General features: G+C 41.9%; 1 protein-coding gene across 1 annotated transcript in view; it reads left to right on the plus strand.

Moving 5' to 3' along the window:
• The window catches only part of RAD51B (RAD51 paralog B), a 449,375-nt gene extending 436,530 nt beyond the window's left edge, over positions 1-12,845 (plus strand). The window contains exon 9 of the mRNA XM_042459821.1: positions 11,594-12,845. Coding sequence (XP_042315755.1) covers positions 11,594-11,730 — 137 coding nt within the window. The 3' untranslated portion in view covers positions 11,731-12,845. The remainder of the gene's footprint in view (positions 1-11,593) is intronic.
• Positions 12,846-24,392: the final 11,547 nt, after the last annotated feature.

Raw genomic sequence — 24,392 nt, forward strand, 5'->3', positions numbered from 1 at the left:
GTGATTTCTGAAACTAAGTTAACTACTGAATGCCAAAATGCAAATACACTTGGACAATCGTACCACATGTGCAGGAAGGTACCTCTATTACTACACCCTCTCCAACAGCATGAGGTGGGGTTCTTAGTAATGTGTGCAAGTTGTAGTGATGTGAGGTACCATCTATGCACAACTTTAAGAGTGGTTTCTTTCAGGGCTGTAGAATTAGATTTATATGGGGGAGTGTTCCAGATTTTAAGCCACTCTGAATCTGTTATTTGAATGTTTAAATCCACCTCCCACTGCACTTTATGAATCAGCCCACAACTGAAAGTCTCATGTAGCATCCACTTATATATTTTTGCCACTCTGCCTTTAATGCAAGTATCTTCGTTTATACACATGCATTCAAATAGAGTAAGTGAGCAAGAGAGTTCTTTCCTCTTAATGAGCTGAGCTAAAAAGGATGCAATTTGATTCAATTGCATGCAAGAGGGCTCAGAGGGGGAAAGGGCCTTGATTAGACACTCTCTGGACCTGGGTCTACCATGTACAAATAGGTCTCTCACCATAAAAAAAAACCCTGCTGTACCATTTTATTTCAATGTCCCCAAAGGGACGGTCTGTACACCACCATTATTGATTTGGAAGGCATTGAAATAAAATTCTAATTCAGGCAACCCTAGGCTGCCATTTTGCAAAGTGCCATGCCTAACACTCCTGGAGAAGCCGGGTATATTACCTTCAAAAATAAACTGGCTTATCTCTGAGTGCCACGTATCAAAATATTCTATGATTCAATTGCTTGGGAGGACAGAGAGGGATGTTCTGAAAAAAGAACAAAATTTTGAGCAATGCAGCCATCTTAAGTAATGCTACTCACCCCAACATAGAAATGTGAAAGGACTTCCACTGTCGTAGTTTCTTCTTCAGCCATTTCATAAGGGGTTTATAATTACAGGGCACAATCTGGCACAGGACCTTTGTTATTAAGACCCCTAGATATCTGAAACTGGATGGGGTCAGCCTTAGCTTAGCTGTTTATTGTCTGTTTATTTGTTGCTGTTTATTGTCTGTTTACTGCCTGTTTACCAGTGACGTTGTGTGAAAATCTTATTTTCATGGGATAATTCCTGTTTAAACCTCCAATTTTGCCCGATTTCCCCCATGTGAGAAGGTCCCTAGTTTATGCACATTTACTTGGAAATCAATATAGCATAGTGGTTTGAGTTTTGGACTATGACTCTGGAGATCAAGGGTTGAAATTCACTAGGTGACCTTGGGCAAGTTACATGCTCTCAGATTCAGGGGCAGGCAATGGTAAACCTTCTCTGAGCAAATCGTACCAAGAAAACCACATAATTGATTTGCCTTGGGGTTGCCATAAGCTAGAAATGACTTGAAGGCATGCAACAACAACAAGGTACAATGAACACATGGAGGGTGCTTCTGTGTACACATTGTGCTTGTATGAGTTTTCGGATTTAAGGGTGCTTGAATGTTAATGGATGAAAAAAGTAATTTGCTGTCCCCTTGCAAGTACCTTCAAGTAGGAAAAATTAATGACAACCTTTCTGCCAGTGTTGACCCTCCTTCACCTTAAAAACAGTTTTGGCATCTCTGCTTGCTCCCCATCTTTCCTGACAGGAGAATGACAGGTGTGTGAATCTGGCTCAGTGAAGAACCATCATTTCAAGATTTTCTGTTTCTGCTGACTCTGGCGAAATTTCACATTAATTATATGAATCAGTGATATCACTCGGTGGGTGCAGGGAGTTTGGACCACACCAGGTGATACTCCAGAGAAGGGATGGTACCTGATGGGGGCCTCCTCCCACTGCAGCAGAGTTCCTCATGGCTTCTTCACCAGCCCTCTGGGGACAAAGCCAAGGCAGCAGCAGCAGATGAGCAAGACTAAAGCAGGCCACTGCTGCCCCTCCTCGACAGCCCCCCACACACATACACACACCAGGTGTCACCAAACCTTTTGATATTACTTATATGACTGATGGAGGCACTTTAGTCTCTGGCCATGTCTGTAACTGATATGTAACCCAATGTGCTGCCCCAAATGGTCCCTCTCTATGTTATAGCTAAACATATTTGATAATCGTACTACTGGCACTGCTGGTAAAAGTGTTTGTTAACTGCTCCATTGTTTTAGCAGCCAGTGTGTAGGGATGAGGAGGAATACGTAGAGCTCTCCTCCTACTTTCTAAGGATAGGGTATTATGGCCTCTCTGTTTGTATGTTTACTGGGGATATGGAATAAGGCAGCATACTTTTACTAATTATGAGTATATTTCCTTGCAGAAAATTATGAGTATATTTCATTGTAGATGAGCACTTTATCAAGTATACATCTGACAGCTCTCGAAGAACTCTCTGGCACATACTGCATTGCCACAGGATCTCCTTCTTCCCTTGGCCAAATATGACCAAAAGGAGGAAGAAAAGCTCAACAAAGAGCTTTCCTTCCAGTTTATATCTGAAGCAAATAGCAAGTTTTTCATCCATGCTGGATAAAATTACTTTAGTTCTCATCTACAAATAGAGAAGAACAAGTCAAAATAAATATTAATATGTCTTTTATGTCCATTTCCGTCACAATGACTGTCCATAGAATACATCAGACATTAAGAGATGCAAAAGAATTGCTTGAGAGGCAGAATATTATTTAAAAGGGAGCAAAGTATGACTAGGCGAATGATATTTTTTTAGTGCTATTGCATACTTTATAGATGGTTCTGTAGATGCTAAACTGGTTTATATTTGAAGACATTTTGATCCTTGCACACTGCTATAATAGAGAGCACATTGTCTGTTCAAATGAAATGTGAAGGATGGCCTTTGTTCAAGGAAAACAGAGTATTTTATTTCTTAACTGTATGTTACCTTGCACTTAAGAAAATCCATTCCTTTGGGGTTGCACAAAAAGATAACCTTGAGGTTTTTGCAATTATTATTACTATAGTAGCTGAACTAACAGTAGTACTAATAATTACTATTAGCAGTAATGATAGTACTGTTTATATAAAAATCTAAATATGTACTTTTATTTAGATTTAAACATGTTGTCTAGAAACAAAAATGCTTTGTTGACTTACTAATATAGAACTGTGTACTTGGAATTTAATACTTGTAGAAATGTGTTCATATATAAATTGTATTTTACTATTAGCTTACCTCTAATAATATACCTGCAGCACGTTATTACCTTGTGGCCCTTTTAATATAACTTTCATCTAAATTGGCTCTCTAGGGATAATATTAATAAGAAAATATAATTCTGTGCACTGCAGGGGTATCTGGATATAATCCCTTGCTTTTGCCTTATTAACTCTAAGGAAGACAAATAGTTCTAGGCTATGGGAATTTTCAAAAGTCAATAAATAGAAGGCCACATTCAGGGGTGAGGAGAAATGTGGGTATGCTTAAGTCTAGAAAAAGCAAAAATCATGCAAGAATGAGGTGAGTATTCAATAAGCAGAAAAACAATTATAGTAGTAATTAAATGTATAATTGAGCTGTTTGGACATTTTTAATGGAAAGAAAAGGTATAAATGTAGCTAAAAAGAATAAATGAAATGTCCATCCTATTTTCCAGCTGTGCATCTTGTAGTGAAAATATGTATCTTCACAGTTGTTCTTGTTTTTGTTGTGGTGGTGGTGGTGGTGGTTGTATGCTTTCAAGTTGTTTCCAAATTATGGTGACACTAAGGCAGGCCTATCATGTGGTTTGCTTGGCAAGTCTTGTTCAGAGGTTTTGCCATGGCCTTCTACTGAGGCTGAGAGCATGTGACTTGCCCAAAGTCACCCAGTGGGTTTTGTGGCTGATCTGGGAACTAAAGCCTGGTCTCCAAAGTCACAGTCAAATATTCAAACCACTACACCACACTAGCTCTCATCTTCTCAGTAGAATTGTAGAAATAAAGGGTATAGGGCAGGGATGGTGAACCTTTTAGGACTGAGTGCCCAAACTAAAAGGCCTTCTGGCATTGGGTGTTACCTGGTGCCGGGAGCGGGACTTCTGGGGCGAGTCATCTGTCCTAGGGTGCCGGACTTCCAGCGCAGGACTTTTTCTCCCTGCCCTCCTGGGCTATCAGCTGCCTCTCCAGAGACAGCTGAAAGCTTGGGTAGTGAGGGGGGAAGAAGAGGAACAGGCACATGCCTGTTCCTCCTCTTCCCCTGCCTCCCAAGCCTTCAGCTGCCCCAGATGGGAACGAGGAGGAACAGGCACACAGCTTTTCCTCCTCTTCACCACCCTCCCCATGCCACAAACAATGGCTTTGCGTGCCATCTCTGGCACACATGCCATATGTTCACCACCATGGCTATAGGATGTGCAAGACAAGATTGCACTTGATAATTTAGTAAGATGCTTAAAACCATAAGTGTCATCTTGGAAAATGAACCATCTTGCAAGTTAAAAAAAAAAGGTACCTACTGGTACCTGTTTATAGTTATACATCGATAAGTGTGAATATCCATGTATGAGTGTCCATGAGTATACATATGCAAAATTTGAGGCTCCTGTGCCACCAAGTAAGAAACAGAAGAAGAAAAGTTCTGTGCACTGTATTTGAACACCAACCCCATTCTTTGCACAAATTAATAGTGTGAGTTAATATTTTCAGAATAGTGAATGTGATTACTTTGTTGAGATTACACAGGGTTATGATGCTGTATATTACAGTTTGAAAGTATTCTTTCTCTTTTTGTATATGTATAGTGGAGCCTTATCTTATGCGGGCAATCCATTCTGGACCATCCCCCTGGTGTAAGCCAAAAAAACGTGTATGCTTGCGCCCCACTGAAAATAATGAGGCTGTGGCGCGGTGATGTGTGTACGCCACAGGCACAGGCGCCATTCATTCTATTGCCGTGCGGCTTCTGCATAAGCTGAAAGCCACATATAGTGCACCCACGCATGGCACAGGTGCACTGTATATTCTTTCCCTCCCTCCCTCATACGCACCCACACTCACAGAAAGTGGACATATGTGTGAACATGTACAAAGATGACCAATAAAAATCTGGTTCATTTTATTGTTCAACTGATGACAGTCCTTGCTGTTAGATGAATGGAAATCAATCTGACTAAAATGAGTAAGTGGGGAAAGTAGAAGATGAAGGGTTGGGGAAAGAGAAGTAACCCACATTAGTATCATCATGGCACCAGAAATGACATGCTCATGATCAAAGCAACATCGTGAGTCTGGGGAAATGGATGGAGAAAAGGAACTGCATCCAACTGTTTGTTGTTGTTGTTGTTGTTTTTAATTTTCAGAGTTCAAACATCAACAGGATTGTTTTCATTCTGCAATGTCAGGAATAGAACCTGGATTGATTGGATGAAGGCATGCATGTTGTGAAGTTTAAATAAGAAAGGTCAAAGACCCATGCATGAACAACCCTTTGAAACACAATATTTCACCCAGCTCATTTCTCCCTTGATGTGCTTTAAATGATCCATTTTTAGGGGAGGTGTCTTCAGAAAATATTTAAACATTCCATAATGTTCTTTCTAGCCCTTTTGTATGGCTGCCTACACAGCAGCACTTCTCATCTGCTATTTCAGCAATTCCTTGTTCTCTCTGTTCAACATGCCTTATGAACTAATGCACCCCTTCTTGCCTCGTGACTGGTTGCTGTCCCTCAGACAACTGGGGGTCCGAAGCCAAAAAATAAATAATTAAATAATTTTAAAACAATTTAAATAAATAAATAAACCGGGACAAATGTAGGACAACATTTTCAAATGGTGGACACTTTTTTTTAAAAAAAGTGGAGGACACGCAAAAAAAATTGCTGATTTTTAAAAAAATGTTAATATAAATGCATGTTTCTGAGGCATCTATAGAAATTGCCCCCACGCGCGAGAGGCCAAAGGCCCCGGCGGCAATCGGCGGCAGGACCAGGCTGGGGCTGGTCCCAAGGCCTTGCCGGGCCGCATCCGGCCCGCGGGCCACAGGTTGCCTACCCCTGCTGCAGAATGTTAAATAGACAGGAATGTGAAAAGTTAATAATAAGATGGCTCTCTTATGAAAACGTTTTTTAAAAAATCCCCTTGACAGATATTTTTAAAAGGTCTAATGAGAGTGGAATAGATGTGAGACAATTCCCAGGATTAAAGGATTTAGGAAAAAGTTGACCAAACAACTATTTCTTGTAAGGCAGGCTAACAGCTACCTTATGATGTACCAGTATTAATTTTAGTGATAAAAACACTCTTGGAGCACAAACTATACACAGCATTTAATGCCAAGTGCAAACACCTCTAGTGGTATTTACAGAAACAAGTAATGTGGGGATCAGACAGAACATATTTGTTCCAAATTAGCATGGATTAAGATGTTATTGAGAAGTAATGTTGCTCAGTGCAATCTCTTTGACATTCTGCAGAATGAAGCTTTGCATCCCATTATGGCTTGCATCCCATCAGGTTGTGTTGTGTAAGCAAAAAGGCGCTTCCACTTGCACAAGACAGCACTGCCCATTTCTTCCAAATTTCTGGTGCCCCTTCACATGCCACTCTTCAGAGAACTCCAGCTCTTAAGAACAGTTTCTCAGGGAGTTGAAATGGAGTTAGGGAAGCAAAAAAATCCAGTTGCCAGGGTGATGTTTTGCTCATCTTAGTTCTACAACCATCCCAGCATCTCAAGGGAAATGTGCATGTCTCTCCTCATCATCAGCTATACAAGTTCACTCCGTAATTAGAATTTGCACATCCTGAAGTTGTTCCTAATTTTGTGAGATTTGTAGCATGTTGTTCTTTTGAGCTCCAAAGTGCCAATAAATATCAGTTCCAATACCTGAACAAGACAAGAACTTCAGGCTAGAATCTGTACTTTGGCAAAGAACTAGTTAGTCTGGTAGAGTGCTCTACTTTACTGACTGGGAGATCAAGCTGATAGTGTTATGGAGTCAAACAAAGAAGGGAAGTGCTGTATTTTTGTTTTCTTTTTTAAAGTATACTGGCTCCCTTTCTTCCTCCAGTGTCCACATGATGCCCTCTCTCAAAAGTTCCAGTTGACATACTAATTCCATTCAATTCATCAGTCCCTTTGAGACCATTCCTCTACCTTAAATCTGCATCTTTACCCAGCTTTGTTGACATTTTTCAATGCTTTGTTCATGAACAATAGCAGTTGTCTCATCTAGGTGCATGTTGCCCTGGGGAGGGGGGTCCTTGGAGAAACTTTGCTTTACATTGCTACTACAATGGAGCTTAGTTGAATGATCAGCTGAAGAAATCCAGCCTGCTGGAGCACATATTTGCCTAGACCTCTGTCACCTTGCTGTGCAATTAGTAGCAGCAAACACTTCTCTTTAAGCTAAGCTCTCTACCAAACAAGAAGATGCAATCTGCAGTAATTCATTATCACCTGGAATATTTTTACTATTCTTGGTTGCTTCTCTGGATATTTCTTATCTTTTCATTTGTCTGGGTACCCTCAACACTGGCTTCAACATCTCCTTCCAAGGGGTCCTTCAAACCCTAGCCTTCCCATATTGCTATGTTGGCTACAAGTGGCTATAAGCCTCAACAGCCTGTTTCCTATAGATTCTTACAAGAGAGGAACAACTGCTTTCCAAGAGCAATCCTGCCCATCCTGTGTCCAAAGCCACCAGACAGCCATGCGCGCACACACACACACACATATTTTAATAAGGCGTATAAACATAAAATACAACCTCTGTAGGTCTAGATTGGAATGTGGTGGAATCTCCTTCTTTGGGGGTTTTTAACAGAGGATGGATGGCCATCTCTTGAGGGTGCTTTGATTATGTATTCATGCATGGCAGGAGATTTGACTGGATTATCTTTGAGGTCTTTTCCAGCTCTATGATTCTATTATTGTATGGTCTAGGTCATTGCATGGTCAAACTGTAACTGAGATATCCATCATGGCATTCAAGCATATGTGACTTGGATATTATGCACAGATACATGCATTCAAATGATATGCCCATGGATGGGTGCATGGATGGCAAGATATAGGCCCACTAGGCAAGCAAAAATATGGCAGTCTAAAACATGGAGAAGGTATTGTCTAAACCAGGCCACAATTTATAAAATTCAAGATAGATTAAATCCTAATAACTACTGAACCTTGTTCCAAAGCCGTTTGATGAAAGGCTGCAAGATAAACTTGTTTAAACTCTCTGGGCTCTGTCCAACCTTAGTTAAATACTTTTGCCTTTAGAAAATCTCTAATAGAGAGATTGGATAGATTAGCAAAGCTGGCTGCTTGCCCATCATCACGTCTTCTCTTGGGGCTGAAATATGTGATAAATGTGCCTAGGTTCACATCCTCAGCAGATACAGATCAGCAAAGTTTCATCCATTTCAACAGACACATACCAGTCCACACCCACTGAAGATTAGCTCATGGACAGAGGGGTTATTCAGAAGATTGGAGCTAGGGAAGTCAGGGTTTTTGCTTTGCTCCTTTTAATCTCAATGCCAATCTAAGTGAGGTTGAGGGATTTTGCCCAATTTCACTCTAAAGACTGCCATTATTCATGAAAGAGCTTGCACCTGCAAGAATCCCCTCTTGTGTACTTTGGTGTCTAGAGTAAGGTCAGTTTTGTGATTGTATAAAATGTCAGTCAGAGCTCACAAATGTTATTTCTTAAGTGAATGTGTTACCTTTTATGATAGTTATTTGTTGGTCTACAGAAGTATTTGTTTTAAAAAGCCCAACAACCTCAGAACGCCTCAGAAATCCTTAACATTGTCGCTCCACTCCCAGCAATGCTTTGAAGTATCATGTAAATTGGGGTGGGTAACCTCCACAGGTCCAGAGACCAATTTTCTGTTTTTGGGACCCTTGGAGGGGGTCACACAGGTGGGCAAATAGCCTCCACCTCTTAAATGTCTACTTCTGGAGTAAATACTACTTCTTACACCTAACCCCCAAAAGTAATATATTGATTATGTTATTTTACAAAGAACAGTCAGTCCTCCTTATCCATGGATTTTTTATCCACAGATTCAAATATCCATGGCTTGAAAATATTCAAAAAGAATATACATTCCAAAAAGTAAACATTGATTTTCCATTTTCCATTTTATATAAGGGACACCATTTTGCTATGCCATTATATTTAATGGGACCTGAGCATCCATGGATTTTGTTATCCACGGGGGATCCTGGAACCAAACCCCAGTGGATAACAAGGACCCACTGAATTGGCATTTCTTTGTTAAACCCAAATTAACAGATTATATCCAAATTTAGCTGTAGGATTTATCCACAGGCAAAGCTGTAATAACTACCTGGAATCTGCAGTTGAGGCACTACTACATACAGAGCCCTTCTGACTCCTTAGTAGGGGCACCATATATCCTCCTGTCCTGGGCATGTCCTCTTTCTCAGAGCTCAAATTTCTATTTGGGCAGATTGTTAAAATCAAAAGGAGATCAGAACCCTGAAGTGGAAAGTGAGCGAGCCAAGGGAGGTGTTTTAGACAGCTTCCAGCCACATGGGTGTGATGGAACAGGGTGGCTTGGTGGAGCAAGTAAGGCAGGGAAGGGGGGAGGCAAAATTGTTGTTATGTCAATACAATGAAGATTAGGTATATTTCTAGTAGCAATTATCACGGCTTTTACAATAGTGACATTTAAAGAGTCATCATAGCAATAGGTGGTTTGAAATAATCAGTTGGTAAATGTGTCCTCTTTTTAGCTTTTCAAAATATAGTAACCCTATTATAGAGGCTGGGGCTGGAAAGGAAAGTATTTAACCAATTTCTTGGTTACTTTTTTTTTTTTAATCTCTTGTGCAAAACCAAAAGGGATAGAATTAACTATGGCCCCATATAGACAGGCCAAAATAAAGCTGCTTCAGGTCACTTTGGAGGTGTGCTGTTTAAATGATGCATGCGTCCTAAGAGTCTGGAAGCCGCGCCAAAGCCATGCTCCAGTCCTTAGGACCAGAGCATGGCGTTGGCGTTGCTTCTGACTTTAGGACGCATGCATCATTGTAAACAGCTTACCTCCAAAGTGACCCGAAGCAGCTTTATTTTGGCCTGTCTATATAGGTCCAACGCTAGTCCAAGGCCTGTCTGAGTGCATGTTAGGCACATGATCCAGTAAATCCAAGGCCTCTCCTGACACGTCTCGAAACAGGGATGTAGCCAGGATTTTGGGAAGGGGGTCCAGACTAAGTGCCACCATTATAATGCAGCTTGGGTGCAGCGGTGCGGCAGCACACACTATTCATTTTATCTAACGGAAGGGGGGGTTGGACCCCAAGGACCCCCCCTTGGCTACGTCCCTGCCCGAAATGCCCTGTCCTCTCTCCTCCCCGCATCTATGGAATATTGTAGTCAAGCAAGGAATAACAGAGCTTTCTCTTGCTGCATGGAGAGGTAAAGTTCACCAATAATGTTTAATAAAGCTGAAGGCTGTAGGAAGATGGCATTACAGATGGATTGACTGAATCGAGAAAGCCACAGCCCTGACTCTGAAAGATCTGAGTAGAGCTGTTAATAACAGGTTCTTCTATTTAAGGCCTCTTAGGTGGTGTCTCCATGCGCCAGAATCCTCAGGGAGCAGCCCAGAGTATTCTGGGCCTAAAACTGACCTGATGCAGGGACGTAGCCAGGGGGGTCTGTGGGGTTTGGACCCCCCTTCCATTAGATACAATGAATGGCGTGCGCCACTGCACTGCCACACCCAAGCCCCATTATAATGGTGGCACTTAGTCTGGACCCTCCCTTCCCAAAATCCTGGCTACGTCCCTGCCTGATGTTCCCCCCTTACCTATTGTACCAGCGACCTGTCGTTGCTCTGGAGTGTTCCTAATCTTCTGGAGCAAAATGTGGGTTTTCTTAATTCAGTTTAAGCAGGACATATTGTGGGTTTGGTGCTGAACTGGCCAGATGTCATCTGGACAGTTCGTGCCAGTTTCAACGATTGGGTCCAGCATTGTTTGGACTGATCACTGTGGGGATGTGGAGAAGGACATGGTATTTGTCCCATGCAGTCAAGACCTTATTTCTTGGCTTGACATATGCTGAAGCCAAATTAATAGTATATAATAGCAACTAATAGGAAAGGTCTCTGCCCATGGACTTCCCTTTCTACCTGCAAAGAGGGTCATCTGAAGCATGTGACAAGCACTCAGCTGCCCTCCCTGGTAGCATAGAATTGCTCCCTTTAGGTGGTTTCAAGTAGAGGTTCTCAGAAACCTTACAGTGGACAGCAAACACAACAGGGAACATATCATGTCAAGCCAAGTTCCTTGTTAATATTAATTGTATTTCATGCTCTTTCAAGTGGATTCTTTGCCAAATGACCTGGTCCCTGGAAGCCTCTGGAACAGTTGATCTCATTGCTGCAAAAATGATAGGGATTTGTTGATCAAAAGCAGAAGTAAAATGAGAAGGCACATTGTCAGCCAGCCAAAAACTAGCTGATAATGGAAAACTGGATCCATGTGGCTCTTGTAGGTTGTATTGGTTTCTCACTGAGCAAACAACTCAGCCTCTCTTTGTCTGCAGAAATACTATTATTGAAACTTATTTTTTAAAAAAACAAAACACAAGTATATACTACACATCATATTGTCACTGAACTGGCTGTATTTCTTCTGTGTTTCAGATCCAGATCAAAAGGACCAGCCATGTTGCAGTTGGGATGGAATAAGTGCCTCACAGCAAGCAATAAAAGTGAGGAAAGATACCTTTAACAATGAACCTGAAATGTGTTTGCTCAGTTTCACCAGCAAGAGCCCATAGTTTACTGCAGCAGTTACAAAATACAGACATAAAAACAGCAGGAAGGAAAAATATGCTGAAGCACAGAGGACGGAGAACAAGAACAATAAACTCACTTGAGCAGCAGTGATGATGTCTTCTGAGTCTGAATCAACTTTTGCATTATGTTTTTTAAAACTATCTGAACTGATGATATATTCTGGCATTCATAATCTTACACATTCTCCTTAATTAACATTAGCATAAATATAGGCTGATGTTCTTTATTGGTCAATATGACTGATAAATAGTTCTGTGTTTTTCTTCTGGGGAGAGGGGTTTTAAATTGATCTTTCTGTGTTTTCTGATGGAACAAAAACTTATCCATCTAAGTATGAGAAAGTACAGTGACCTCTTGTCAGTTCTGTCTGTGTGGTACGATTTGAAAAGCTCATTACCAGCAAAATTGAACAGGTCAGCATAAATATCAACTGATGACATACATCTTTATTGTATCAGTGTAGACCAATGTATTGGGATAAAATTGCAGGATAGAAAGGTATGGATGATTATCCATATTGGATAGGAGGTATCCATATTTGATAAGGAAAGATGCATTTACATGGCTTGATTTGATAGAAACATCCAAATTGTATAGTCCATGCTTACCTGCAATACCAACCTGAACAGTGGAAAACTGGATCCATGTTGCTCTTGTAGGTTGTATTGGTTTCTCACTGAGCAAACAATCTCACTGAGCCTCTCTTTGTCCTTCTTATCTCCTCTGTAGCAGCAGAAGTAGTGGGGAGGTCCAGTCTAGATAAAATACATTGGTTCCAATAGCAGTTTCACTGTGAACCAATTAAAATGAAGAAGCAAATAAGTATTTATATAGATACTTAGGATGTACAAAACACTTACCATTATCTCATCAAAACTATACAACCACTCTGCAGAGTAAATAGGTCAGTGATCCACATATTGCAGTTTGGGGGTGTGGGAGGGGTTGTCTATGACTGAAAGAGTATAGCTTGTTAATGTCACCATGCAGATTACTTTATATACTCATGTATAAGTCTAGAGATTATAGTCAAATAATTGACCACAAAAACATGAGTCGACTTATCCATGGGTCAATGTAAGTACTGTACTTTTAGTCATATATATGAGAACCATCCTCTGGTGAAAGGAAAGAGTGTAATCTGTCCTGGAAGCACTTGACCCCCTTCTTTTCTCTCTTCCATCCAGCCTTTAGTGTGAGCAGAAATAGTTATACCTGCTGGAATTTTGTAGGTTCCTTGGCATTTTCTTTGCTTCATCCTATAGATCTTTTGTTACATGTCCCTATAGATTTTTTGTTACATGTTTTACCCTTGACTTATCCATGAGTCTTATCAAAATGCATAATTTTGGCCCCAAAATCTGCCCTCAATTTGTATATTAGATCAAGTTATAGTTGAGTTAATATGGTATTTGCAAATTCAAAGTAATTGGGATTTTTCTTGCTTGCTTGCTTGCTTGCTACTGCATTACAGTAGCATTCAGATGGAAAGATACTTTTTCTTCCAAGGGGTCAACTGGGACAGATACACAAGATGCATGTTTGGCTCATCAAACATGCCTGGAAGAGAGCCAGGATAGACTCCATGGAATACACTGTCTATTGATAAGCAAATTGGGAAATTAGGCCACTACCTTCTTAATACACTGTTACAATACACAAATAGGATTTTAACTCCTCTTAGGGCTTTATTGCACAAGCCGCATTCTTGCCACAATCACAGAAATTAATGAACATACAAACATAGCATTTTGTGACCTGCCATTATTGCATGTCTTTGCAATTGTATAACTGGGGCTGCTGCTGCCATTACACACTCTCTTCTGCACTCCCCCTTAACCTCACCTCCATGTCCTATGCCCTACCCAGAATGCCTTTCAGTTTATTTCATTTTTTACTTTTTTAAAACGCCATTCCACAGTTCTGGTAATGCACTTTAAGGTGTTTTTTTTAAAGAAAAGAAATACTCCCCCCCCCCCAAAAAAGCACACCAGGCTGCTTGAAAATAGTGAGGGGGGGAGGGAGGGAGGGAGGGAGGAAGAGACTGTGAACCATATGACTGCCAATCTCTCAACTGCCCCAGCATCGTCATTTCACACTTGAGGAGTCCTGGGACTGCCACATGATTGGCAGCCATTCACAGGTTTCCCCAGTCAATGAAAAAATATCCCATAACCACACTTGGAATACACATCAGCTGTAGGTCAGAAGTAACTTTGTGTAATAAGTATCATGAAAGGTGCTATTTATTGCTATAATCATGGTTTAAAAAGCCAATGTGTAGTAATCTTGTTACAGACATTCAGACCATCTATTCTGGTGGAATAATACAATGATAAATTTATTTTAACCTTTTTTTTTTCAAATACAAACACTTTTGGAGGATGAAACTAAGTTAGAAGGTCTGCATAGGCCTACTACCTAGACCAAATTTCAAGCTAGAGTGATATAGAGCCTTTTCTAGATTTTTCTCTGATACATGCTGAAATGTTATCTTTGTAGGGACAGCAGAGTACTAGTAGTTGTTGGTTAATTCAGATAGCAATAAGTGGAGAATGCATGCATTGTTAAAGAAAACCACTTGTTCAGACCAGAAATGGGGTACATATCTGGCTCCTTTCCACAGGCTACTGCTGCAAAGCTAAAAATCTATCCTATCATGAGATAAACCAAAGCATTTTTTTTTTAGTCAGGGGCTCTTCATACCATTAAGGCCAGGCTGGGGGTGGAGTCAGGGCCTCACATCTACATGAAGCATGCCCTGACTCTGCCCCTCAGGGCACCATGACTCTGCATTGCTCCACACAGCGCACAACATCATGGTGCTCCTCCCATGCTGCGTCCATACGATGCAGCGCCAAAGGAGTGCTGTCTAGCCGTGGCTATCGCACCCTAGAAAGGCCAGATCGAGGCTGAAGCATGCAGTTGCTGCAGCCCCTATCCGGCTAGGAAAGGGGTGGCATTGTGCCATCCCTTAGGGGTGGTCTGAAGAGCCCCTAAGTGGGGGTGAATAAGGGGTAGCTAAGATATATATGCAACCTTGCTTAAGAAAATATATCTCTTGTGCAAATATCCCACTTTAGCCTGATTGAACAACTTTTTTAGAAAGGGAAACACTGACTGGATTCAAAACCACTACGAAGAACTGAATTTTTTGCTAACACGGTACTAATAAAATACTCTCCTTTTCAGCTTTTAGTAACATTTGGGAACTAAACCTTGTACCTTCAGTCCAAGTGGCAATGTTAACACTAAGATTTTCTCTACTTCTTTCAGTGGCAGAGCCACTCCACACAAAAAGGGAATAAGCGCACAGAGCTGCCGCTGCCTCCATTTAAATGAACAGAATGATTTTTTTGTCCAAGGGGGTGGACAGGTTCTGTGTGTTCGCTTGAGCTCCAGCTTGCCTACCACACACACACTGCCTCAGGGTAATAGCATTGCATAAAACCAGTCAGCAAAGAGACCCCTCTCTCCTTAGAGGCATCATTTGGGTCCAAGACTACTTTATTTTTAATGCAGATGCAGAAGGAATCATGTCCGTCCAGGAGACTCTTTTCAGAAACATACACCCACACTTGCTTTCTTTTCCAGACACAAAGGACTTGTTGCTATGGCTACCCAAAGCATTCTGCTTCAATAAGCTGCTTTTTTAAAAAACTGCAAATTAGGTTAGATGGGGAACTGTTCCCTACCTTCCATGTTACCTGTTGGGTAATTTAAAATAAAAAGGAGAGTTATTCATTTGATGGCTTAGCCTACCTCTGTTGCCTTTAACTGGATAAAGTGGGACCTCCATTTGATCTGGATAATCATTTGATATTTGGGGAATGTTTCCCAAGGCACAGAGGACTTTCCCTTCCTTCCCGCTTCGCAGTGATCACATGTCTAGTTCCAAGACCTTTCAGCCACACAATAGACTGAATGGCAAGGAAAATTCCACAGAGGGATACTTACGTTTCCAGGGAACCATGGTCTGTGTAAGCCAAAAATCTTCAGAGGATGAAGGGGAGGGAGAGAGTCAGAAAAGACATGCATAGCATTTTGGAGAAGGGGTGTTTTAAAACTTAAAATGTGGCACTTATTTAACCAGGTTCTCTTGTCCTGTCAATAACAGTATGATTTTCTAAGGACAAAGCTCTTAAATATTTTTCTCAGTCGTTTTCTTTGGAGATACATTACCTAAGCCACTAGTGTGTTTCATAAAAGTTTTATACCTTCTCTCCCTGCCAGTGTAAATGAAGTATTGGGATTTAAAGATGGAGAAATTGAGTGAGAGTCTCGAAATCACACAGAGCTGTTAGCAGGTTTTTGGCAGATATAGTAAAAGAACAGTTTTCTCTATCCCAGTCCTCCCCCTCTCCCTCCAACACACACACAGTCATTCCTTGCCTACAATTATAGACAACATTCAGCTGCTGTTTTCAGACTTTAAGGCTGTCTTCATTGCACCTAACTTCTACTCCAGCCTTTTAGGTTATTAGTGCTGGACTTCTTGTGGCTGTGTCATGTGCTTTATAAGTCTTGCATAATACTGGTTCACAATACCTACATTTTTCTTCATAATTTCTGTGCAGTGCATATGGAAGTGGAGGTCACAACATGACATTTCAGGGACAAGCATGTCATCCTCAGAGGTAACTGACACCATTCCAAGCAACAGGTTAAGGAAAGATGCTGCCACATATATTTTCTACCTTTATTTCATTTGTTTATGGTGGAAGTCAGATTACTCTTTCTCTCCTCCTTTCTAATTATTCCCTGTAGGTTGGAAGATAGAGATAGATATCCCTCCAGAAGTATCATGGAATCAGCTTTTTCCATGCCTCAATCCTAAAGCAATGGAATACAACCAAAGCTCTCCTATTTTTTAATGTTAATGCCACTCTATTACTTTGGTTCAACTCACACGCAAAATTTGCTGGACTCTCTAAATCAGGGGTAGGCAACCTTTTTGAGCCGGGGGCCGGGTTGCTGTCCCTCAGACAACTGGGGGGCTGAAGCCGGGGGGTGGAGCTTCCACCCTCTGGGGCGGAGCCGCATGCCAGGGCGGAGCTTCCACTATCCAGGGGCGGAGCCACATGTCAGGGGCCGAGTTTCCACCCTCCGAGGGCAGAGCCGCATAATAATAATAATATTTGCAAGAAGCTACTAGGACCAGCAATGCCATAACACAGGAAAAATGCATGCACACTGTCTCAACCCAGAAAAGAGCAAGCAAGTCCATGTGGGGGGATTTTGCAAAGAGAATACCAAAGGATAACAACAATAATAATAATAGCAATATTTGCAAGAATGGAAGTGACTAGGCAAGGCCACAAAACAGCAAAAAACACATGCCACTGTCTCAACTTTCCTTTCTCAGCCCTTCCTCCCTCCCTCTCAGCTCCCACCCTGCACACAACCCACCCCTCTCCTCTCTCTCATCTTCTCCTCACCCTCCCTCCTTCTCTCTCCATCGCCTCTCGTCCTACCCCTCCCAACCTTTCCTCCTCTCTCTTTCTCCCCCCTCCCTCCCTCTCTCTTCTCTCCTCCCTCCCTCCCCCCGCTCTCTCTCCCTCCCACCCTCTCTCCCCGCTCTCTCTCTCTCCTCCCTCCCCCCCATCCCTCTCTCGCTCTCCTCCCCGCCCACCCTTTCTCTCTCTCTCTCTCGCCCCCTCCCTGCCGCTCTCTCTTCTCTCCCTCCCACCCTTGTCTCTCTCTCTCCCTCTCTCTCTCTCTTTCCACTCCCTACTCTCTTCTCCTCTCCTCCCACCTTTTCTCTCCTCCCCCCCTCTCCCATCCATCTCTCTCTCGTCTCTCCCTCCCACCCGTTACTCTCTCGCTCTCTCTTCTCCCCCCCTACTTCTCTCTCCGCTCCCTTCCCCTTTTCTCTCTCTCTCTCCCCGTCCCTCCCTCGCGATCTCTCCCATCCCTTTTCTCTTCTCTCCCTCCCCCCCCACCCTCTCTCTCTCTCTCTTCTCCCCTTCCCCTTCTCTCTCCTCTCCCTCCCACCTTTCTCTCTCTCTCTCTCTCTCTCTTCTCTCTCCTCTATCCTCTCTCCCTCCCTCCTTCTCTGTTCTCCTTCCTCCTTCCCCCGCTCCCTTCATTTATAGGGGGAGGGAGGCGAGCCGGAGGGGGTGGGCGGCGCCCATTGGAAGGCCGTTTTGCGGCTGCTGGACTCCATTCGGGCTCCTGGATGACCATCGGGCCCTCCCAGAGGCCCGGTGCGGCTCCTGAGCCCTTGTTTCAGGCTCCGGGCCCACGGCTCCTAATGGCACCCCATTTGAAGGCAAATGACGGCGAGCGGCCGAATCGGCGGCGATTTGGCGGCGGAGGGACGGGGGCTGGCATAAAGGCGCCCGTGGGCCATCCGGCCTGGGGCCTGAGTTCCGACCCCTGCTCTAAATACTTTGCAGTGATGGGGCCATGTTTGAAGAGAAAGTGTACTTCTGAATTCATTTAGTCTTAGAAACAAAAAACTAGTAGATCACTCTGAATTTACATTCAACTGGACTCCTCTTTCTGATTTGAAGCCACGGACTTAGGCTTAGTATGGTTATCTTGATACAAAAACTGATCGATAGTAATTGCTTCTCTGTAGGGCCCAACAGACAGGTTCAAATTATAGTGCTTCGGGTCACTTGGAATGTATGCTGTTTAATGGCCAATCCAAAGGGTTGCTCAAATGGCTCCTTTTCATCCTGGAAAGTGACAGTGGAGTCCCACAGGGTTCTGTCTTGGGCCCAGTGTATTCTAACATTCTTTATTCATGACTTGGATGACGAATTAGGGGCATACTTATCAATTTGCAGATGACACAATTTAGGGGTAGTAGCTAATCCCTGAGGCCAGGATCAAATTCAAGTGCTTAATAGTTGGAAAGCTGGGCCAAGCTACAAAATGAATTTCAACAGGGGAAATGTAAGGTTTAGGGCGGAAAAATAAATCACAGATATAGGATGGGTGGACACCTAGCTGAATGAGAGAGGTTTAAGGGGTGATATGATAGCCCTGTTTAAATTTACTTTTGAAGGGATGTCATATTGAGGAGGGAGCTGACTTGTTTTCTGCTGCTTCCAGAGACTAGGACCCGGAGCAATGGATGTAAGCTACAGGAAAAAGAGATTCCACCTCACATTAGGAAGAACTTCCTCCTCCACAGTGAGGGCTGTTCGACAGTGGAACACACTCCCTCGGAGTGTAGTGGAGTCTCCCTCCTGGAGGTCTTTAAACAGGCTGGATGTCATCTGGTCAGAGCTGCTTTGACTGAGAGTTCCTGCATGGCAGGGAGTTGGGACTGGATGGCCTTTGCAGTCTCTTCCAACTCTATGATTCTATTTCTATAAATGACTCATGCATCTTAGAGTCCTTAGGAACTGGACGTGGCTTTGGCATGGCTTCTGGCCTCTACGACACATGCATCATTTAAACAGCATACCTCTAAATGACCCAAGCAGCTATTATTGTGGCCTGTCTGTTCAGCCTAAGATAGCAATGTATAAGATAGTTCTCCCACCCCCACCGCACTGCAACTTTCCCAGATGCAAAGAACCATTTTTACCATGGACAAACATTGGATGAAAACATTATTCCTACTCATTTTTTAAGCAACTGTACTAAAGAGGGTCCAGCTGCAAAGTGATCTGATGGCAGATGCAAGCAATGTGAGATCCAGTACTAATACATAAAAAGTCTTCTACTGAGAGAAAATAAATAACAAAGAAGTGAAATAGAGTGCAAGAAGGAGGGACACAGCCTCAAGTTGCACTGGGTGTCCTCTCCTATCTAGTGAGTTTATTTTCATATAACTTCGCTTAAACTTTCTTATGAGACCAAGGCCCCTTATCATTGCAGGGGGTCATGGGAGTGGAAGGAGAATTCCTGTTCTATTTTTCACATATTGAAGGTCATGAAAAGCACTTAGACATTTTATGGGTTGTCTTGCTGAAGCCTATTTAAATATGGAACATAGTGGAAATAAGAAAAGGGGATTGTATTTAAAATTAAAGAGGAAATCATTCTTGAACTACTAGAAAATGCATGCAGATATCCAAGTCAATAGAGACTTAGTCAGTGAGACATTACAAACAAGAAAAGCAGTCAAGTAAACCCTATGGCCTAGATCCAGTCACTACTTCCAATTGCTAGAATAAACTATTCAATGAATGTAGTTTACATTTTGACGTACCATTTACCAATTGTTTCTGTGTGTCTACTCTAATTGGGATTAGCAATTGGATTTAGTTTGCAGGAATGACTTCTAATGAACAAATTTCACTAGAATGTCTCAAGTTATAAACTCTTTGTGTGCCCCAGGTTAAGTTTAATGTGTTCTGAACTAATGCCCTTTCCAAAGGTTCTATCTTTATTTTAACTCCAAAGTTCAAACCTTTCCATAGTTTACAGCTGTACAGAGGCTATTTTGAAAGTAACTTCTAAATGATGAAATGTCAAAGTGCCATGCTGGTTAGGAGCAGCAAAACAACTGAGATCAGTGAGTGCATTATATCAGTCACCTCACTTTAGGAAGTGACAGTTTGCCTACATAACATACATCAAGCTTGACTGAGGATGTAGCATACTGCATATCTCTAAGTAGCTACTGATATGGAGAAAGGCCTACAGAGACTTAACTTTCAATAGCCAGGTTTGGGACTGTGAATCCCACCTGTGAATTAAAATAATTCTGTCTTCTGTGTTCACATGCCAACTGTGCTTTTTGTTGTTGGTTTTTTTTTGGTCTGGCATGTTCTTAAGAAACACATAGCATTTGCTCCCCATTTTTCAAAATGCCTCTGATGGTGTTGCCCTTTGGTCAGTGTAGTATAATTTTGTAGTCCCTTAAGTGTTTTTTGGTCAAGGTCAGGACTCTGGGAGACCAGGATTCAAATTCCTGCTCAGCCATGGAAACCCAGGGACTGAAAGCAAACTAATAGTTATCAGTGTTTAGTTATTATGCTTCTGTGATGTCTTCATGTAAATTTTCCTGAGATTTTACAGATTATTTTCCAATTGGCTTCTTGGCATTGCATTTCAAGTTGAGAAAAATGTTGTAGACAAATAATAAAGTGATAGAACATTTACAAAGAGAATGTTACTAACAATTTATCTTAACTTTTCAATATTTCAATCTGTTGAATGCCAAGTCAGGGAGATATCCCCCTGTTTGATTGTGTATGATCTTGTATCACAGACATCTGGTTGGATGACACAAACTGGGGGTATAACTCCCTCACGTTTGACTGTTGGGGTCAGCAAGACCTTGAGGGAGTTTCTTTGGTCTATCATGATTCCATCCTTCTGACCAAGTGTCCTACCTAAAGTGTGTGCATGTGTTTGTGTGTGTGAAGATGGGAGGCTGGGACAGAAGAGGGCACTTGAACACCCATATTGACACTGCCCTGCTCAGAGTGACTCAGGACCTTCTGCCCTCCACAACAGCCATGGACCCGAGAAGTGGTATCTACCACAGGGACACACTTGTTGCATTCACTGAGTTGATAAAGTGAGTGATCAGTGATTCCAACATGTCAGCTTGGTGAACGTACGCTGGAAACTGGACAGAGGATCATATCTCTGTTGGTCTGCTAGACATCTCAGTAGCTTTCAGTGCCATCTACCATTTTCTCCTCCTGGGGTTCCTTCTGAAATGGGATGTTTTTGATAGTGGCTCCATTCCTTCCAGGAGGGATAAACTCAGAAGTTAGTGCTGGGATATTTCTTGTTAATGTGCCTTGTGGAGTCCCTCAGGGTTCAATTTTGCCTCCCATGATGTATCTACACAATTGTCCCTCCACATCCATGGATTCTTCATCCACAGATTCAACCATCCCCAGCTTGAAATTTTTTAAAGCAAAATCCAAAAAGCAATCCTTGATTTTGCCATTTTATATGAGGGGTACCAATTTACTACCCCATTGTATCTCACAGGACTTGAGTATCCATGGATTTTGGTATCCAGGGGCGGGGGAGGCTGGAACCAAACTCCATCTGTACCTATGTCTCCATCTACACTGAAACCACTGGAAAGGGTTGTCTGGCATTTGGGGATTCATTATGTTGATGATACAACTTTGCTTCTCCTTCACACTTAAATTCAAGGAAGCTGTTTCATCTCTAAACCAGTGTCTTCCATCAATGGACTGGATGAGGGGAGACAAACAGAAGCTTAATCTAGGCAAAACAGAGGTGTTTCTTCTGATCAACTGAAAGGAAAATGGGATAAGACCTCCCCTGAAAACTCAGGTTTGCAGTTTGGATGTAGCCATAAGTCTGGTTGGCAAGTTTCTATGCTGACTGGGATTGCTTTTGCACAGGTAAAACTAGTGTTCCAATGGCCTGGAGATGTTTCTCTCAGACAAGGTGACAGGCCTTCCAGAATTGTTTTTAAATAAAAAGTTTTTAACCATGTGCCATACTCCTTTTTAATTGATCGTATCTTTTTTAATTTTTTAAATAGTTTTATTACATTTTAATTATTTTTGTATTTTAAATCTATATACTGCATTTGATTTAATATTATAAACTATCTGGGGTTTAGTTTTCAAGAGAAAAGGCAGGATCTAAGTAAATTAATGACAGGTGACTTGAAGGCACATACTACCTCTGCCAATAATGATGATAGTAGGAAGAAGGAGGAAGAAGAGGAGGCTGATAAAATCTACCAAAACTATCTGCACAATTCTTTCCCTTGGTATTTATCAACAATGTTGTACTTTCCAAAAAAAAGCTGAATTTTCACTTTTTGTGAAGTGGGAATCTTATAGTTACAGGAACATCTCGAAAGAGTAGTTTTTGGTGGTTAGTTAGAAGTAGACCTTTAAAAGAAATTAAAACTTCAGGGTCAAGCAGTCCAAGGGCAGTACAAAAACAATAGGTTTTGCTGTTGAAATTCACACCAATTATTATTATTATTATTATTATTATTATTATTAAAAACAAATATTGGAGTACTGGGCATTCAGGTTCCTGCTCCAAATAATTTGGTAGCAGCAACTAAAACTGTCCAGAATTACTGAAAAGCCATGATGCAGTAACTCCTAAAGTGAATTAAGTATGAACAAGAGTTATTAAACATCTTAAGATTTCAAAGCCCATGAAGTATTGTGTGTGAGAGTAAAAATTCATGAATAGAAATATTCAAGGACTGACACCAATAATTGTTAAAAGACTGGAGTGCAACTGCAGCCACCCTCCCCCAAATAACGATGACCAGCTTATTTATGAAGTCTGGAGGAAATCCATGTGCTACACCTTGGACCATGTTTTTCCTTGAAAATGTTCCTTTTATAGTAAATGTGCCTGTAAGCAATGAAATGCAGGCTCAGGGAGACATACAAAATGGCTACATCCTTGAGCAGAAAATGATGGTACTGCATCTCCCTTACTTAGGACTGTATAACATGGGTGTACTCAACAGACAACGTCATACTCTCCTGAACTGCCAGTTTGGCAGGAACAGTTCCAATTAATCCTCTGATATCTCACTTTTTCAGCTACTCTTAAAATGCCCCAGTTTCTCTCCTTTCCCCACTTTCCTCTTTGTCCTCAACTTACTTCACTTGCTGCCGACTGAGTTCAAACTGCAAATTAAAACAGAGAGAGAGGGGACAGGAGTGGGTGAAATCTTGCCCTTCCAAATACATTCAGGCAAAAACAAATAGCTTCATCCTCTCTTAGCTTGTGTGTTCTTCCTCATTAATAACTTTTGCCATCTTGACCACTCTCTGCTGTTGCTTGGCCAGAAGTGTCCCAGTTTTAATCTAGGGGTTTGAACATTGGACTAAAACACTGAGAGGCCAGGGTTCAAATACCCATTTGACCATGGAAATGAAGTGGGCAAATCTCACTCTTTTACCCTCCAAGGCACCATAAATCAGAAATTACTTGAAGACACATTAAAACAACAACGTAATTTTAAGCCTTATGACTTTCCTCTCTGACTAGAGTGATGTTGTTGAGATACTGATTGCAGAAAAGTTGGATCCAATTTTTTTGTTTTAGAAAATTTAACTAGAAAAATAGCTGTGTATGTAAAGGGTTTTCATCTCCTTCCTACTTGTATCACTGAACTAGAGGACATAACAACCTATGGAGAGGATAATAATGCTGGATTAAGCTGGTGGGAGCCCTGGAGTAATTTCTAAATGCTGGATTAAGGTGCTTGGTTCTCCAGATAGTTTCAGAAACAGGGTCCCCTTTGTACTCCTATTCTGGGAGTGGTAAGCAGTGAAATTAATTAAATAAATGTTACAATACATTACATAGTCAGCAGCACAAAACTTTTCATTATGTGAATGCAGTGGGAAATTTATGACTTCAGTGAGACTAACAGCCTGATCAGCATTAGCCCAAGACAGATGGGCGGGAAGCACCATCCTCAGGCCAATTTTAGGGTTCCAGAGCGTGCAGCATCCACACACTCCAGAACCCTAAAATGTATGGCTTGATCTTTACGTGTCCGTGTCCACACTTCCAGGCTCTACACTTGCATCGTGGATGCATCTCAGTGTGCCAATGGTGCACTGATGATGATGTCCCCGCACACCAATGTATGAACCCATTTTGTCCGGGTTCTTTTTGGTCCGGAGGGACACCATGCAGTTTGGCTGCTGCGGCGTCCCTCTGGAGGGAAACAGGCCACCGCCAGCTGAGACTTTCC

Source organism: Sceloporus undulatus, chromosome 1 (genome assembly GCF_019175285.1).
Source record: "Sceloporus undulatus isolate JIND9_A2432 ecotype Alabama chromosome 1, SceUnd_v1.1, whole genome shotgun sequence".
NCBI lineage: Eukaryota > Metazoa > Chordata > Lepidosauria > Squamata > Phrynosomatidae > Sceloporus > Sceloporus undulatus.